The 20,552-nt window shown below is 38.5% G+C and overlaps 1 protein-coding gene across 2 annotated transcripts in view; it reads right to left on the bottom strand.

The window, feature by feature from the left end:
* Window positions 1–17,753, bottom strand: part of LOC105257678 (T-box protein H15) — a 47,452-nt gene extending 29,699 nt beyond the window's left edge. The window contains exon 1 of one of the 2 annotated variants that reach the window (XM_011268467.3): window positions 15,791–17,753. In XM_011268467.3, coding sequence (XP_011266769.2) covers window positions 15,791–16,268 — 478 coding nt within the window. In that variant the 5' untranslated portion in view covers window positions 16,269–17,753. The remainder of the gene's footprint in view (window positions 1–15,790) is intronic. The other variant, XM_020029488.2, reaches the window with a different exon arrangement.
* Window positions 17,754–20,552: the final 2,799 nt, after the last annotated feature.

The following is a 20,552-nucleotide window of genomic DNA, read 5'->3' as shown; positions in this document are numbered from 1 at the left end:
GACCCGTTGTGCCGTAATCGAGGGAATTAGTCATTTTGCATGTAATAATGTCTGAACCGCGGCGAGAGATGAGAGGAACGACTCTCGAAAACTCTGCGGTATTATTGATCAGCCGCGTAAGTAATTGCCGGTAATACGCATCGCGAATTATCGTTCAACTCGATATGTAAATTAGCTTCACGTCCTTCGACCGTTATTTCACCCCGCATTTACACCACACACATTTTGCGGTAAACGTGACTATTTGACCCACGGCTCGCGATTATCTTTAATCGGGATTTGTATTGAAGAAATACCATTTCAAATGGCTACAATTTAACGCAACTTTTCTCTTTCGCACAAAATAATCTCCTGTAGTACAAACCGACATCGTATAAATCATTCAGTATTCTGTATAATTTATTAATGCATACCGATTGTTACGTCTTTCTATTTTGTTTCGTGTCCTTTGCTTACGTTGATTAATCCTTCTGCCTTTCGCAAGCAGAAATATAACATAAAGCAGAAATGTAATATATCATAGAATAAGTATAATTTTTCCTAGTGTAAGTTTTTGCACTACGTTGTCATTTTTACATTACAACGTAAAATGTCGCACATAAATTATGTAAATTATCTCGAGATTAAAACATCTAACAATTCGTGTTACATGCATCGCGTTTTTGCCTCTACATGAAAAGCGCATCTTTACAACGTTAACACGCATGATAAATTACACAAGATAGGTATATTGAGATTATCTTTACGAACGTCAACGCATTTATTAAGTCTCGCGATACGAATAGAAAGCGTTTAGCGCCTGGTTATTAACCCGTTGATACGGCATCGATTTACGCCTGAGAGAATGTAACGTGTAATTCTAAATTTTTAAACACGATCTGCAGAAGGCTGTATGAGATTAAACTCTTCGATGCACACAGTGTGTATCTGAGAATCTTTAATTATAGATTCCTTGTCGAACTCGGAGTGAATTTTTCAAAAAACGTTTCTTAATTAGTTCCAGAGAGAGAAAGATATTTAATTTATTTAAACTTTTTTTTAAAATTCTCAAATATAAGCATCTTAATGACGGAATCTCGAAACAAAATTCTGAAAAAATCATTACAATTTTCTGCCACTCAAAACAAATATTTTTACATAAATTACATATATTATTATTATTAAATATACTATTTAAATATTATATATTCCTATTTTATACATGTATTATTAACGTTAATTTTATGTCAGCAGGTATCGTTTTCCTCGATAATACTTTTCGCAAGTTGTTACTTTGGAAAAATGCTCACCCGTCGAGCGGTCGGGACCGCTTTGGCAAAGGTTAAAGAGAGTTTGATCCGATAGATCGGGCGGATGTTTACGCAATAGTAAACTCCTCGACGGCCGCGGCGCATCGCGGAATATTAAGTACGAATTACCACTTGCAATAACAGTAATCTTCATTCGTCGGTCGGCCTTTGGCCGTAAAACGCCGCGGAGAGTCTCTTGCGGTCGCCGGGCTCTGTATTTACGTTGCGCTTCGAGCTCTCGCGGCTGCGCGAACCTTTCAATATAGCAGGATATTTGCCGGTCGACGGGGATTATCCGCACGCAACTCGTCGTTTCCACCGCAAGAGAGCCGATAACCACAAAGCAATAATTAATTACCGTCGGCACCGATACGCCGATTTATCGTCGATTATTACCCGGCGAGAGGGCCCGCATACACACTTATGCGAGCTGAAATACGTGCTGAACGCGCGCGCGTTTAACAGTCGAAGAAGTTATTTAACAGCCTCGGGATCGAGTATATAAATCCTGAAAGGGCCGATCGATATCGCTTCATTAATACAACTCAGTGGGCGTAGCCGGAATTATAGTTACACCTGCGATAACGTGAAGACGCGGGATTCTCTGTTACGGTGATTACTCTTAAAATATCGTTTAATCCTCTTTGAAGTTGCGTATTTTAAGCGGTATGCAAGTGGATAAAATTTATTCCCCTTTTTTTCAAGGTTTGATTTGCTGTTTATTTCTTTGAACTATTGCCAGATGTTTCCGCGCACCTATCATTAATTTAAAATTAATATTTATTTAGCATAATATACGAGAGGACCCATTGCGCAAATTAAAGTAAACCCAAAAATTAAAATTAAAATTAAAATTGAAGATACAAATAAAGAACATAAAATAAAAAATATTAAAATATACGTGACCTGTTGATCTCCCATTCCATAATTTTAATCACAATCATTTCTCATTAACATCTATATACAAGATTAAAGAGCATCGAGCATTATTTATTTTAATTTTGCGTGCGGGCGAGCTTGATTAGAAACGATAATCACCGACGACGACTCGTATTGCGAAACGTATTATCTCCCAGGAACCTAACATCGCGTGGTCTGAAATCGAGCGTGTTTCTTCGCTTAATTGCGGAGAGGCAGCGGAACGACAAGGGAAACCGAGAATCGGCGTCCTCGGATATATCCGTGATTAAGTTGCCAGCCAGAGTCGCGCGTCTTGACGCGATAAAAGCCCGACATCAGGCGATACACCTGCTGCGTCACGTCGATCGCGAACGAAATACGAGAACCCACCGGTTTTTCGAGACGTCGCCAACGCAAATAAGCCGCCAAGACTGGTGATTTTTGCGAATCTTACGTAACGTAAGCGACGCAACAATCGCGATGTTTCGATAAATCGTCTATTTACTCTATGCCAATTCGGCGGCCATTTTCCGTCACATCATCCTTGCATAAGTCTTTACATTCATAGAAAATAATAGAATTAAAGTGACAAATCTGAAAAAAAGTTATGTTGAAATATTACGTAATTCATCTAAGGAAAAGTCATCTTCTGCTCTACGATATTTAAATTGCCAGAAAAGTTCTCTTATTTATCGGAGCAGTCAACTCGTAATTGGGCGGCATAAGCGATTCGGGGACTCACGATGTGTGGTCCGTCATACGTATTTTTATTCGACACGATCTACGACCATGTTAAACGACTGACGAAACGGATGACGAGCCGCCGGGGTCCGCTTGTCGGGCGAGTCTCTCGCGGCTTTACAGCACTCCGTGAGTGAATTACGGTTGCGAGTGCACGCGCGACCGAGGCGGATCAAAGCGCTCGCGGGACATATTGAAACTGGTCCAGGGCGGGCGACGATCTACGAGGAACATGAACACACGGACGAATCTCTCCGTCCCGTTTGAGCGGACGATCGCAAATCGACGCGAACGAATTCGTCGGAATCGCGAGACGTTGCCATCAAATTGATGTCTTCACTTTGAGTTTGATACATGCAACACTCGGGTACGTTGAATTGCCAGTTGCCGATTTAGCATCAACTATATGTAGAAGTATCGGGAATGATTCTAAAATTTGAGAGAAAAAAAGTATTAATTTTAATCTTTAATTTTTAGAAGACTGGGAGAAAAATATACATCTAAACTTGATTTTCAAAGAGTATTTTAAATTAAACAACTTCTTTTTCTCTTGCACTATATCTCTGTTTCGCTAGAGACTAACTAATGCAGTTTAACAACAGAAACGAGGGTGACATCGTAAATCCGTTCCAATGGAAGTCCGCTCGAGATGACAAGTTTACGAGTGCGCGCGAGTGAATTACGATTGGTCACCGAAAATCGAAAATATTCGCGGTTGACGGGTTTCACGATATTTTATTAGTCCGTGTATTACGGCCGTTTTAATTTAGCGTCGACGATAACGATTTCGTCTTCGCTAATAACGTGAACCGGCCCGGTCTCCCACCCTCCTCCCTCTTCCCGAGGTCTAAATATCTAATTAAGATAGCGAAAAATATATTAAAAACGCTCGCTGGAATTGCGCCGACTCATCGATCCGTCATTAATGAAAAGTAAATTAGCGATATACACCGAGCGTGCGTAACGCGCGATGGGGATGACAGTCGCGAAAGTGTGCGTTTGCCGTGCAACGAGGTAAATTGAGTATTGACGCGCCGTATCTGATCGCGCGCGATAGGAGAACGTCTTCGGGATCGATCAATCAATCTGTCGGCAGATAATTAAAACCGGCACCTTGTTTGTTCGCGAAACGTAAATTAATCTGAGCGTGACGCGGTGCGTTCCTTCCTCATTCGCCAAAGACGACGTACTTTTGCGTCGCGTCCGGAGTACGCAAAAAATTGATTACGCCATTCGACGTCTCCACTTTGCGTCAACATACGCGAGACATCTTGTTCTACGACAAGAGATTGAGGTCTTTATAAATAATTAAAATGGAGGAAACAATGCGCAAGAGTTTAAAATTAAATGTAATAGTGATATATTTGTATGCAAAAGATACTTAAGAAAAAGATAATAATTTGATGATAATTTGTAAAATTAATTATAGAATGAATGAATGTTATATTTTTTACTTTAATCTTAGAGAGATCCTATCTTTGATAAATATACGTCTAATAAAAAAGTATACATATGAAAAGAGGTAATTCTATTTGAAGATATATATATGTTTCTTATATATATGATGCGTCTAATAGAAATTATCTTTATTAACAATAATCTTTAGCGAACTTAAGAAATAAATCTAATTCGAGATCGATAAAAAGAAGGAAATTTATGTGAGTTAGCAACATATAAAAGAAACTGCGATTTAGAAAAAATGTAATGAGAGCAATAGCTTCTTAATCTATTATTGAGATCAAGATTGGTAATAGACACAGTCATTATATTAGTTATCACGAGTAATTTATAACACGTTATAATATTAAAAGTAATATTTTTTAGACAAAATTGTAAAAGCTAGTTTATAAAAATGTTCAAGCTCGAAAAACCTGAAATAAAATTCTTCCAGAATGGAATATCAAGAGTTTGCCCATTCAGACTCTTTTCAAGTCTACATTTTATCTTCTAGTGTTAAAATAACTGATTATGAATATCTGATTGTTCGCACGAAAGTATGAAAATTGATAATGGTAAAGATAACGCGCTGTGACTTTAGCAAACCGCGGACACGTCGAAAGGAAACGCGATTGGCATGGATTGGTAAACCGAGCGAATCGGTCGAGTCTGCTCTCGTGCGTCTTTCTCGCGTTATATTATACATATCTCCTCGATATCACCGCGGAACGAGCGTCAACGTGGCAAGAAGGCGCTAACAAATGTCGTTCGCGCCTCGTATTTCAAGCACTGTCATTTGTACGTTCTCGACAGAGGTAACGAAGTGACGATGACTTCGACGATTCCTTCGTTTTCTCTTCCCCGCCTCTCGTCATTATGATATTGAACCGGTCCTCTCCGCGAATTGTCCGCCGTAATCGTCAAGTCATTTGAGCAACGCACTCATGCACGGTCAGAACTATAGCCAGATATGAAAAATTAAATCGTTTGTTGCAGCTACATATTTTACAATTTTCGATTATTTATTTTATTATTATTTATATTTTACAATTTTTGATTATTTAGTTTTATGTACTGGATAATTTTTTTTTATTTTTCAAATCAATCGTACTATTGTCGGAGGAATAGAATATTTCAAGATACACCATCAAGAAGACTATGTATGTATTACAAGTTGAATTTCCATTATTCTTCAACAACCCGTAATTATGAATGGCAATTTTCTAATGTTCCGGTTATCCAGGAACTGGAGTACATAATCGATAGCCTAATCATCGGCAAAGTTTTGCAAGACAGACGGAAAGAGACAAGTCTATGATTTCGGAGCGTACAAATCAATCAGTTTTACCCGAGTGAGAACGCAGCGTGTAATTGCAACTGAACGAAGCATATCGTCATCATTCAATCCTCGCCGATGCTTTCCACGAACGGTTTCCGTAGCCTGGAAAATCGACCGATCGCCTTGTCATTATCGGCAATTTGCAAAACTATCGGAATGGAGGAATGTAAATGTAATCTCGATGCACGCCTCTCTAATAAGTACATTCTTACCTTACGTTTCGCCTTTCGAAAACGACATTACGATCGTCCGTTTCCACGCAAATGTCGTTGTGACATAATGCCAACTGCGAAATCTTATCTAATAAATTAAATGTAATATCTGTATAAATCGATAAATGAAATAATTACATTTATATGTGATTTATTTCTCAAAATTTGAATTAGGTATAAGAATATCATATATATGTTAAATTTTAAAAATTTCGAGATCACTGTAATCAGTTGAAAAATAATAGCTATCGATCAAACATCATTCCATGACATTTCAATGACGTTTTCATGACATTTCGAAGAAATAACTCCGAGATCGTCATCACATTTCATATTGAATTCGAAATATAATTCGTGCAATCTTCGCATCAAGATTGAACATGCCTTGACAATTCGTAATAAGGAAGCATAAACTTATACATAGCATGAGTTTTATATCGTCAATGTTCGCGCTTGTCAACGAAACGCGTTGACTCGATCCCAGCGATATATCTCGTTCGCGAGAAAGAGCGAATCGCCGAGACCACCTCGGAGTGGAATCGTCAATCCGCTTCAGATGAGAGGAGCGTCTCCAAACTCATCGTGTCCGATGTCCATCCGTGTCAATGATCGTTTAAGTATCCGGCATGGACCAGGTGGGTGAACCACGAAGTTGTAAGTGGGACGACACGAATAAGGTATATAAATTAGATAAGTGCTGTCTGCACTCTTGGTTGCAGTCAACATTTTTTCTCGGCCCGTATAAAAAGATATTCATTAACGATTCAAATAAAGAAAGTAAAGATAGATTTGTGAATATATGTGAATGCGAATTGTATCTTTATATTATTTCTGTATTATTTATTTACTATGCGAGTAATTTTTTTAACGTTCTACAGTAAATGATGAGAGAATACTAGTAATAGGCTAATTCAATGAATGCAATCGTTTATGCTAATTAATTATTTTCTAATTTTCTTTTAATTATATAATAAATTAAATAATATATATATAATTAATATTAAACAATATATTTTTAATTTGTATTTAAATATATAATACTTAATTTAGAACTTATCATTCTTATATTTTTTAATCGCAATCATTCGCAATAACAAAATTTATATATTTTATTATTTTTGTCAATTTTACAAAATATGTATCTTCATTTCCGTCTTCGTCAACGCTTCGCTTTGCAAAGATACTTGAGTTCGTCCCACCTGTTCCCTTCTCAGCTCGACCGGTCGTAACTTCGCGCTCGGCCGAGTAGCTTCCCGCTTAACTAAGTCATTGGCTATTTATTACGGTTGACACTCTGATGAAACCCTATACGTGTCCCCGTGACTCTTTTATTTTCGCCGTGCTTCGACTCGTGAAAACGAGCTACCGTTTATTCCCGGGGACCCGGGAATTAACACGCTCCCAGCATCCGCTTTGTTCGCATCGTCCGCGAACCCGCCGAGTTTCAATCGAGAATTCGCGAGGCCCCGCAGCTGCGCGGAAAAAAAATTAAAGGACCATGAGCTTAAAGGCCGGTGATTACTCAAACGCAAACCCTCCGGTCCTGCGAGCATCGTTCGCGAAATCGATTCGGAGAAACTCGGCAACGGTAAATGTCAAGTTTGTTAACATTTTTCACCGTGTTTTTTCGTTACATTTATGTGATCTGAACGAGGAAATATAAAAATGAAACTTGGACTTGTTGACGTATTGAATAAAATATAGCACGTTATGTTGCGATATCGACAAAAAATAAGGATTCCTGAAAAATCTGTGTTATCTTTATATTTGACATTTCATAAAATATTTGTTATTCTTAAATATACATCAAAGAGAAATAAAAATCATATTTATTTCTTTAATCATATAAATCTGTCTTCATCAATTCCAGTTTACAAACGTAGGTGAAACAACGTGAAATATTTATAGACGTTTGCTGCTTCTTGTTCCTTACAGTTTCTTTCTTATCACGGTCTTATGAATGCATTATGAATGCCTCCGGGACGTGCACAACTATAAATTCACTGTTGAATATACCACATGTTCTTTCAATAACAAGGAGAAAAATCCGATCCAGGCCCGAATTCGGCCGCGCGTATCTTTCGTATCGTGTTTTCGTCGATCCGGCTCGGGCAAAACTCAAACAAACTCCGGCGAGATAACAATGTTAAACGTTAAACGCGGGGCCGATAGCGAGTCAAGCTTAATCTCGGAATTATGTCCGCTGAATACCGGTTTTCCTTCGGCATGTAACAACATCGGATTTAACGCAAATGTTCGACGGGGCCGATAGTAAAAATAAATCTCGACTAACGGCCGTCGATTCCGTCGTTCGACGACGCACGGTACTTTCCTCGTTTTAACATCTCATTTAAATTTCTCGCCCGCGAGCGAGCGAAGGTGCAAGAAAACAAACGTCGGCAAACAACGGCATCAAGCAGCACGAGGGCCATCCTGTACAGATTTACATAAGGACGCAGCCGTGACACATAAGCGTATCCACCAATGAAACGTTTCGATCTAAATCGTTGTATTGTTTTCGAAAACTCATACTGTGACATTCGCATTGTGCTCTCAAAGTCGTTCTACACACAGCAAAAAATAAAATGTTAATTTTAACATTTTTCACATGTCCCAAAAAATCCACTCTAAATTTTAAATTAAAATAACTCATTCGTCGTTGCTTATTGACAAACTAAAAATGTTAAATAATTGACACAATACTTTACATTTATTTTGGTTATTGTAACTTGAAGTGTAATGTAAAAATAACATATAAATTAATTAAAAATTACACGAAAAAATAGTTACAATAACTCGTAAGAATTGTAGAACATTAACATACAATAATAATTATTTTAATTTAAATTATTTGTAATAGAAACATTTGATTTTAATAAATTTTATTATTTTGTGCGTCAAAATTCAAGATTATTTGAAGATTTTCTTATAATGTTAAACTGACTTTGAGACATGTTGATTGTTTAAAATGATTATGTTAAAAATATTCAAAATAATATTCCATTTCTAAGAGACATGTACTAAGTGTCAAGTTATGAAGGGACATAAATGTAACACATGAAAACGTTATAAAAATAATAACATATAGATTGTATGTTAATTTTATATTCAAGTATTAATCAAAACATGGTAACACAAGAAAATTTTAACACACGGACGCACAATTTTTTTACTGTGCATTAATCGCAAACAGCCAGTCGTATGAACGCAAGCAATATAAAATATTGGCTTATTGAGATTAATAGATGAAGTAATACGATATCTGCCAATAATATGATTTCTGCCTATCTTGTGATAAAACACAAAAATTCTGTGTAAGATATTTTTGAATTAAAGTGAAAAGATAAAAAAATTGTATCGCGGAAAATCTTTCAAAGTTAAATTACAAAAGACGAATAGTTGTAACATTTTTCACGCCAATTCATTCAAAATATTTTATATAATCGACCGGTAAATTTTAATTCGCGCGCTTACTTTCCGCGACAAGTTTCATTTCTATGCATTTAGTGCTTTTTTATTGTCTCAATTGTGAGAAGAGCATAAAAGTCAAGCATAAAATTCCTTTCTTTCTCTCTGCTCGTTGAAAGCTAATTTCTCCGTTAGATCAGCGATGAAAATCGATCTTGGTACAAGAACTTCGTCACGATAAAGTTTTACAGCACGACCGAGTTTGCGGGATCGCGGATTTATTTCGCACACTAATATCGATGTACATGTGCGTGCGCGCGTATTTGCGGGTGTATGCCAGGGGAGACCCCGATTCATACCGCCGTTTGCCGAAGTTTATTTGGGAATGGCGGCCCGTTTCCGTGGGTGAATTGCAGCGAGTCCGACCGTAAATTTTGCGCCGCGTAGGATCTTCGTGGGCGATTATTCGCCGCGGGCGTCCAAGATACGCGATGATGAAACCGAACACCATCGAGTCTCGTTCGGACGTCTGGCTGGGCCCGGAGAGTGGCCACGGTCGTTTCCAGAATTCCGATGGGACACCTCACCTGGCCGATCTAACGCGTGGAGAACAACGGATTTTTCGGCCCTTACCTCTTGCGACTAGGCCCACGACTGTGTACATTTCATTCATCATTCAAATGTCAATTTCCAGTAGTGGATATAAAACGAGAATAATAAAATCGACTTTGTATCCATTAATTACAAAATCATTAATGTTATTAATTTCCTTCGGGCTAATTTATTGGGAATCAATCAAAGAGTGATTGCAATATTTGCGGATCGCACAATTAATCTTTGCAGATTGGATTATTCTAAGAATTTTGTTTTATAATATCACTGTATAATATAAGATAAAAATTGTCATAAGTATTGTATGTGTGTATTTAAGAATAAACGGGAATAAATTATTGCAGTAATTACAAATGCAACTTCCACATATGCTGATGTTAAATTCAAATATACCTATTTCATAAAAAAAAATCATTTATATTTATAATTATATCTTTTCATTTAACAATAACAACAATAACAATAAAATTTGATAATATATATTGTATCAATATACATATATTTTGATCAATCTCATATGTATAAATAAATAAATAATTTTCACTTTTTATCAGTCATATATATAGAAATTTTACAAATATATTTTTATTACGTGCAACATATCTTCTTTTTTATGACTTTGCTATGCAGATTCGCACACAATGCAGAGTAAATAGGATCAATCTTCAAAGATTAAATATCAACAAAGGTAAATTTGAGCATTCCTATTCGCATCTTGAATTTAATCGACGCGCGACGAGTGTTAAATAATTCATTAGCGCGATGGTAACAATTTATGTGCGTCTCGATCATCGAGTAATTTAAATCTCGCTGCTCCACCCGCCTGTTTCATCTAATAGGCCCGTTCGAATCTCGACGCTGGTCGATTAAACGAAATTTGTGATTCTAAACGAAATTCACGCTTCACATGTGAGTAACATTTCCAATTAGGCACGACACGTGTTCTTGAATAATGCAGCATCTCTTATCTCATATGAGAGCATAAATCTCGTTTAAGTTTTCTTAATCGATACCCGATGAAGTCTATTTCGATAGTGAATCATAGTGAAACGGCAAGATTACTTCACCTATCGCTAACATGAAACTGACATACACGCACGAATACAAATTACCGAGATAGAAATGTATACTTCGCCCACATATCTGAATCGATTATATCGACAAGATAACACGTGCTGAAAAGCAAGTTCACAGAAAGAGCACGAAAAGCCTGTTTATTTGAAAAGAATATAAATTTTTTATAAGAATAATGTTAATGCGCACAACAATGATTTTCACTTTATGAAGAAAAAATATATGTGTTAAACGTGTTATCTCTCATCTAATTTTTTTATGTTTTATTCATTAGTCCAATCGTAATAATAATCTATTCATTCGTCCTTGTTCCTACTCATGTACACTAACGTAATTCATTTACATTGGAATTAACCACAATCGCATTCCAGATACTATTGTCATGCACGTTTTGCAAATGAATTTCTAAAGCGACGAAATGCCGCGAACACGCAGTTCTTCTTTTGCATAAAATATTCCTGGCTGATTATTTCGCGAGAACGGATTTCAGCGATTTAGATGGCCGCTTTGTTTACCGTTTCATTTACGCGGTTGCGCGTTAAATAATTCAATAATGCCGAAATAATTTACGGTCGTTATCCGGATTGTGAATACATCGGTGCCAAACTCGTTACAATACAATCCCGATTATCGATCGCATAATCAAATATTCCGCGCGATTTTCAAAAGAAATGTTTTAAAAATATCGCTTCTATATGATTTTGCTTACTTCAAGATTAAATCGCTAGATTTTAAGTATTGATTTAAGATATCTTATTACAAATACATTTTTTATTTTACACCGGATGTTTATAAATTATACATTAAGTCCGAATATCTCTATTTTATTATCACCCCTTCTCTCTCTCTCTCTCTCTCTTTCTCTAATCATATATATTTTAAGATATTTATATAATCATTTGTATTTTTTTTATCGATAAAATTTGAAGCAATCAAATTCAATATTATTTTTCGTATTCTGTTTCTTGCGCTAGGTTTTTATTTTATCTATTTTTTATTTAGATTTTGCTTTCACGAATTGAATTAATAATTAATTAAGTCAAGAACATTTCATAAATCAAAAAAGTTTAAATTTCTTATTAAAATTGCATAAACTCAATGATTTTACTTATTGTTGAGACAAAACAATACAATACATTTGTTTAAAAGTGCAATCAGATTGTTAATTGCTTCTAATAAATATTTACAGATAAAATGCAAAATTATTAATAAAATATTGATAGTATTAATGAACTTATATCATATGATATTAATAATTCTTTAAATTTTTGCTTTTAATGTTAATAATTTTCTTAATAATATACAGTAATTTCCATACCGTATCGAATAAGTCCTTAGTAATCATTTAGGCCGATTTATCTTCCATTTATGAGATATATAGCTATCCAACTGCACACGACAGATTATGGAGTGACTTTGCTGTGCGAATCCCCGCTCCGGACGCCTTTTTTGGTCGTTAAAAGAAACGAAACTGACGGACCATTATCCCGTTTCCCCACAAAAACGATTCCCTTTCGTCCCCAATGCCAAGCCAATGCCGGCCATTTATCTCGATAATGACAGTTCGGAACAATTTCTATATTAGAGGGCCTCATTAGAGCGCCGCGCCAGCTTGTAATTTTCCTCGTCGACATTTTTACGTCCGCAAATGCGCGAATTAAAACGCGACGGTGAGCGTGTCTCGTCGCACCTTGGTGCTCAACCCTTTACTTATAATCGCGAATGTCTTTTTTTAATAAGCAAATATCTGATCTACATATTGGCAAATGTCCTGAGTAGGGATAGAAAAAACGAAACAATTTTGAAAGTGATAATTTCTGCCATTTTGTTTTTGTTAACATTGCACAAACCATTATGAATTTTCTTTTTGTTTCGCATAGTAATGTAATGTTACAATTTAGTATATATAGTGTAATAATTTTCTTACAATTTTGTACATCCCAATATATATATTATTGTAATAAAATAAACTATAATCTAATAATAATATATGTATCAAAGAAATGATATAATTGTGTCATATAATTATATCATTATTTTACCATCGATAATTATTGCGTAGCACTCACACAAATGTTATCGGGACAATATAATTCGTATTAAAATTTTCGCAATAAAATCGAGCGGATAAAGGATTTTATAGTTAACGTTGACAAAAGATAACGCCGGCTAAAAGATAATTATAGTCCAAGTTTCGACGTGCGTCACCGGCGCTTCCTGAATTAATATTTAAATGCGAGAAAACGTCAAGCGGGAAACTTTCCGCGCAATTCATGCTTTGTCGAGGAGATTGTCACCGTATTTTATTTCTCGGCATCGAAGAAAAGAGAAAGAGTGAGATATGTCTCGTTCGTTTTCCGAGATCTTTGCTGGCGAGTCTAAGAACTAGCTATAAACCTCTAAAAAATTCATTTGCGCTGATGTGCAAATATCTCTCGATAATGCATATAAAAGTACTGCATATAGCAATTGCAAAATTTATATTTTTTCTTTCTTCAAATTAAAAAAAGAAGAGTTTAAAAACTATAATAGAAAAAGATTTATTTTAATTCTTCTCATTTCATGATTAAATAGAAAGTTTTTATTATTGTGCACAATTTATCGATAAGTTCACGCTAAAGTATTCAAATTCGGCAAATGGTATCGCTTCTCGATTTCGTATACCTTGCAATTGCTCCATAGAACGATGTCACCGTCATTCATTCACGTGTGATAGCATCGAATCGTTCCAAAAGGCTCCAAGTACGAACAGTGTGCGCGATAAACGTTAATGGTCGAAAATTAATTGGCAAGTTTTTAACGGGACTATGAAAATAATGAACCGTGGTGAGCAGGTAGACCGGGGGTACGACGCAAAAATCGCGCGATATACTAGTCGCTCCATTTTCGTTGGGAATGGCCGCATTAAACGTTATGGATGGCCGTATCGAAAGGGGTGAGCGATTTTTCTTCGAGTTAATGCGCCACGGTAAGAGAGATACACCGCGTTATGAGTCGCGAAGAGTTATGAGTCGCGCAATATCATACCGAAGCGGCGACGATGCGTTCGCGAGAGGCGCGATAACAATAAACATAACAGCGTAATGAAGCCGCTGGCCATTAATGAACGACGAGCTCGAGACAAATTTCTCACGAGGACTCGAGCGAGACATTAGTGTATCGATCGAAGTGTATAATCGCTTTAATAAATGATGTTCCGAGGAAGAGAGTAAGAAATAAAAGGACAAAGAGAAAAAGAATTTGCAATTCAATTTTAAATATAAAATATTGTAGATTATTAATTATATATGGCATTGAGCTAAATAAATGAAACGTTGTAAAAAAAGAATAAGAGAAAAGAATAGGGAGAAAAAGAATTCGCAATTAAATATTATAAAATATTGTGTAGATTAATTATGCTATTGAACTAAATAAATGACTAAATATACAAAACGTTACGAAACAACTCTTCATACAAATATATAAAATATATAAATTTAGATTTTGACTGATTTTGACAAAGTTTACTTTTGCAAGATAATTTAATTCCCGTTATTAATGATTGCATTTCTCTTTGAAATATTTTCTGGTAATACAATTCGAGTTGCGATATGCTTGCAAAACAACATTGGCGAGTAAGAATCGCGCGTTGATTCGACGTGAAATGTCAATTATGTAGCGAGTATGTAATAATTCTCGTGAGCCAAGAGTGCGACGTGAATTTATGCAAAATCTCTTCAGAGAAACAAATGCGATCGAGTTTAGAATTAATATCGCTGAAATGTAATCTGCACACATGATCATATTTGACACTTTAGATATTAGTAGAGCAATTTGTTGTTCCGTCATTACGTAAAAAATAATTTATTATAATATTCTTTAATGGGAAATTATTGATAAAAATATTAATTAATTTAAAATCATATAAGAATGAGAAAATAATGTTGTGTTGTACAGATATTTGATTGCAAAAATTTAATTGTTTCTTAGTATCAAGTTCCCTTTTTCACAAACTATTTATATCTTAATGTTTTCTTTATTATATAATTAAAAAATATTATTAAGATAACACGAAAAATGAAGGAATTAGATGAAATAAAGGAATTTGATATTCATACGCGACATCTCCAATATATGATCCATTGCTTTGTCACATAGAAGGTATTTAATGGTTTACACAACAATAACAATGCAATTGTACTGTGAATTGCATCGAAATTTGGAATCAATTAATTCTTATCCCTAAAATATACATAATTAAAGCGTTTGATGTTGAATTAATTGAAGGATTTTCAGAAAGTCCTCACAAAATCCTTACAGCATAACAATAATTCATATTTGTAAACCATCATGGTTTGCAATAATTTCAAGATTTATAGAATTAATTGAACACATAAACTCCTAGAAAATGGACAGTATTAGTTGAAGAAATAATGCAGAAATAAAAGAATTAATACTTTTTAAAGTATTAATTGTATGAAGAGTTTAATAATAGAATTAAGATCAATATTAATCTTTTCGAAAAACGAAGTTTTTAAGGAAATTATTCAAGATTCCATGGCCAGATCTGGTTATTCAGATTTGAAAAAAATAACACAATTCTGTTGTTTTGAGTGGAATTATTGCAAAAACTTGTAATTTTCTTTTACCAATTTTTCATCAATTATCGTGTCTTCTCATTCATTCGCGTGCTCATTTCCATATCTTGCCATCAAACTTTAAAGTCTCACACTCCAAATGACACTTCCAAAAACTCCATTTCGAATTTCATTAAAGATTCTTATCGATAACGGACTTACCGTGTTGATGTAGTTTGCCGCCGCCGACGGCCTGCTGCTGCGGATGCCTATGATGATGCGACTGCTGTTGCTGCTGTTGCTGCTGCTGCTGTTGCATTTGCTGCTGACGCGAGTCTCGCGCCATGATCGCGGCGATGCTAAAGTCGGTCGCGCACTGCCGGTTCGAGTTGCAATTGTTGTTGAGATTGTTCAGGAGGCTGCTGTTCGGCGACGGGCTCGAGCTCTCGTCACCGTCGTCGCCGGCGCACCCGGACAGTCCGGTGGGTACCGCGGGGGCGGCGGTGCCCTCGCCCTGCATCTTCCTGCCCAGATAGAGGTGATGTCGGGATTCCTCGTCGTCCTCCTCGCTGCCGGCTCCTCCGCCGCCACCGCCGCCGCCGCCGCCTCCGCCACCGCCGCCGCCGCCACCGTCGCCGAACGAGGTCAGTGTCAGTCCGTTTCTCTTCCTACCGGCGAGGCCTCGCGACTCCAGCAACATCACCTCGCGCGCTGCTTCCTGGGCCACGTGGGGTCTATCGGTGAACTAATCGAAACGAGTCTCGAGGCCGATTCGCTTGACGTCGCGACGTCGCTACGGGCGTCGTGCGCCGCGACAACAATGCCGATGATCGCGGGGCTGATAATCGCTGTCCGGTAGACGATGCGAGCTTCTGTCCTCGATACGCGGGCGCCGATAAAACGGCATCAGCATTATCTCCTCCAACGGCGAGAGTAACTCCGATTCCTCGTCGTCGGCATGCGCGCGTGCACGCGTGCGAGGAAATTGACGGCGCGCGACGCGAGAGGATCCGGGTGCGTAGATTGATCGCGGCCGAGGCTCGACAGGTTGGTCTCGGTGACGGATAGATTTCGAAGCACAACACTGAGAAGCACGACGCTAAGTGGCTAGCCGTGACATTTGGAGGTAGCGTGATCCGAGATGATTCGATCGCCGGAGAGGCACCCTATTGAATAGTGCGAGGACTCGAGCGACTTTACGTACACAGTCGCTTCTCTGTATCGCGCGCGCGAAAAGCGAAGCCGCGCTTGATGTGTCGTTTATCACTCCGAACCGCGCGAGGCGAAACGTGGCGCGGACAGAGCAGGGAACGACAGACCGACCGGGTTGCCCGACAGACTGACCCGCGCCACCGCCGGTCGCCTCTTCGTTTCGGCCCCCACCCGCCACGCGATCATCGGAGCTCGGTCGCGGATGTCGGAGTCAAAGGGACGGTGGAAACACGAGAGCGGGAGCGAGATGAAAGGATACCCAGCGGGTGTCGATGGGCGGTTTCTCCGCAACACGCTCCGCCTCTGGGATCAGCACCCAACTCCGCCTGCAGGATCTCTCCCGTTTGCGGAACCCACCTCGAGGTTTCCCCTAAACGTTATTATACCGTGTCCTTCTTTCTCTCGCTTCAGCTCGCTCCTCTCTTTCTGTCGCGCCCATGTCGGACCGAAACTGCCAACCGCGGCGACCGACGATACATACAAACATGCTCGAACGTCGTCCACAGGAGGAGTCTCTCTCTCTCTTTCTCTCTCTTTCTCTCTCTTGATCCGTTGGTGGTGGTCGTCCTAGTCGTCGTCGTCGTCATCATCTTCGTCATCATCATCGTCGTCATCGTAGTCGCCGTAGCTGCTCACCCAGGTTGTTCCTCCTCGTCGCACGTCGCTTTTTTCCACGCCGTCTGCCTCTACCCTCTCCCGTTCCCTTTCTCGCGTCCTTGTCCCCTCTCCGCCGTCCCCTCTCCCCTTCTATCACCCCTCCAATTCCGTGGCGAACCGCTCCGCCTGCCGCGCTCGCGCGCTCGTACGTCCACACGTACAGAATGAGGTAGGGTGGCGCGCGGTATTATGGTCTCGTACGCGCCATCCAGCCACGGCAGCTGCCATTTTTTCTTACAAGAGGGGGGCAATTGCTGACAGGAACCGCTTTCCTCCGCGCTATAGTACGCCGCGACTCTCTCGTCTCTCCCCCTCTCTCTTTCTCTCTTTCTCGAGCCCCTCCTCACTCTGCCGCCCTCTCTCTTTCTCTCTCTCTCTTTCTCTCTCTCTCTCTCTCTCTCTCTCTCTCTCTCTCTCTCTCTCTCTCTCTCTCGAGTGCAATTTATTGTTTTACTAGCGGAGCTTTAAACACGGCAGAGCGACGGTGGCGGCGGCCGCGGCTAACGCAGGTGGGTGGTTAGCTCGCTGCTGGCTGGCCGAGCGGTGGGTGATGGTTACTGGCTTCGGCTGGGTTCGTCCGCCGAGTGGAGGCGTGGGAGTGTATCGTCGTACATTCCTTTTTTTTCTCTGGGAAATCCCGTCACCGTCTACTACCGCGGATATATGCTACACTTCGCCACGATCGCGCTCTTATTATTTTTGATCCCGCTCCCCCGCACACGCACATTGTGCTCCCTATCGTCCGAATCTCTCTCGTTTCGACCCGGGAGATCGGTATCTCGCGATACTTGTAAATATTTCCGCAAAAGCGCGCTTTATCTCGCTCGTTGATCTCGCAGCGATTAGAGCAGCGATTTTTATCGAGCGTCATCTTACTTTGTCTTTTTTTACAATAGGATACGCGCATGCGTTTCTTTGATGTAGGTCGTGGTACAAGTCTGGTGATGTATCAAACATTTTCACGTATTTTATACTTGTATTTCCGTTTCTCTTTACCATCCAATAAAAATTTTCCAACATTTTTCCCAGATACAGTATAAATTTTGATTAGAATGCTTCAATTTCTCCGAAATATAATATTATTTTAATATAATACCAATTGTACGCGGAATCCCATTTTTATTTAAAATATAAATTTTTGAGAATCGGGAATCGCAACAGGATCAGGTGCGGAAAGTTGCGTTTCTTCTTGCAGATTAGATTATATAAAATCGGAATTTTTTTATAGACTCGAATAAATTCTTTTTATAGATATTAAATATAGCTTATATAAATTTACTTTCAGAGATATTAAATTCTCTTATAATAGAATAAAAAATAAAAGTGTATTAACTTCTTTGTTTGTCGCTATACGCATTTATTTAATTTCCATCACGAACTGATATAAAATCTGCAAAGAACACTATTACTAAAATTATAAGATAAGATTATTAATTGTAGTATAAAAAATTTTTAGCATCTGTGTTTTATCTTAAAATCTGATTCTATGGAAGATTTATAATAATTTTAACTTTTTTCGGTTTTTACTATTTTAATCCAGAGTTTCAATAGAAATTCAATATCGATCAATGATAATTAAATCATTGTGAATTCTTATCTAGGTAAAATATAATATCTTAAATATTCTTCTCAGTTATATAATATGAATAAAAATCGGAAAAGAGAATTTTGAAAAAATATTATAGAGAACAAATGAGACTTGTCCAAGTATCCGCTTTAGAATCCTATTTCTCTAAAACGTTAAACTTTTTTTAATAAATATTTCCCCAAGAAAATCCATTTTTGAAATTAAATTGAACTTTGACTAGATTCTAATTAGATTTTAGAAATATTTCTATTCGAGAAAACAGGATATCCTTATCAAACACAATTTAAATCCAACGCTTAAAAAAATTCGATTTATCCCAAATGTACAACAATTCTTCATTACTTCGATAAATCTTACTCTATTCTTTTTTACATCTCTAATGATAATTACTGTCGTTATTTAAGAGGCGAAAAGTATAAGATACGCAAAACAAAAAGATCCGACTCGAGATCTTTGCCAATCTCGAAGCTGTATCGATCGCAAGCGATGGAGCTGCACATCTTCGTTTACGTCTGTATCCCCTCGAAATCTCCTTTTATCCCGCCTCTTCACGATTCGGCGCGCTATTATCGTCGTTATTGCCATTTGTCGAGGTACCGGGAAGTACGCGTGCGCCAGCAGCTGCAACATCGAACTACTTTTTCCGCTGGGCTGATTCTCCGACACAAGTATTACGGTCGAAATAACGTTATCCTCGGCCGGAACGAGCGTCGAAGATGAATGAGGGTTGAAGCTCGCTTACCCTGCATCGCCGGCACTTTTTCCTCTTCCCCTCCCCTCTCCGCCGCCCTCTCCCACCGTCTGCACCCCGCGAGATATTATTTCGTCGAATATCTCGCAAGTCGTTTCGAATGTGGCTTTTTGCTAGGGATAAGTCTTGACTGTGATTCGCGGATTCCCATAAAAAAAAAGAAACCTCGAGATATCGTTGGATTCTTGGCAGAAAGCGGCGGAATTATGTTTCCATTGTGATTGAACGGTCAATTACGGTCAAATCGATAATCTCAAGAAAGGAGATAATAAAATACAATGATTGTCGGTGTTTTTCGTCATTGAGATAATGCAATCGGATATCTCGAACAAATAAATCTTCGGCAAAAATCGAAAGAGAATGAAAAGTACTATTGCACAATTGGGAATTTTTTTTACGCACTTCACTTCTCTCCCCCCCTCCCACTCGCAGAGCGCGCGTATCCGCATTTTTCCGATACGCGGAAATTTCTGAAATCGTCGAGCGCGACATTACGAAAGGATTAAACATTGATAATCCCACCAAGTGTCGCGAGTGGGCGGCGGCGGGGGGAGGGGGGAGGGGGAGGGGGGGTGCGAAGACGCGAGTCGGCGCGTCTGAAGAGTTGCGAGAAATAATTAACGTCGTAGCGCTAAGGCGGGTACGAGACGGTTAACGAAGAGAAGCGGCGCGCTCGAAAATAAGAAGGTGTATTCGGCGCGCAGGCGGGGGCATATTACCCCGGATATTATTATAATAAAGCAGGAAATTACCTCGTATGATAAATGCGCGGCTAG

Source organism: Camponotus floridanus, unplaced genomic scaffold (genome assembly GCF_003227725.1).
Source record: "Camponotus floridanus strain SB8 unplaced genomic scaffold, Cflo_v7.5 scaffold3, whole genome shotgun sequence".
Lineage (NCBI taxonomy): Eukaryota > Metazoa > Arthropoda > Insecta > Hymenoptera > Formicidae > Camponotus > Camponotus floridanus.
Note: the sequence above shows the minus strand (reverse complement) of the source record. Positions and strands in the feature narration are given on the sequence as shown.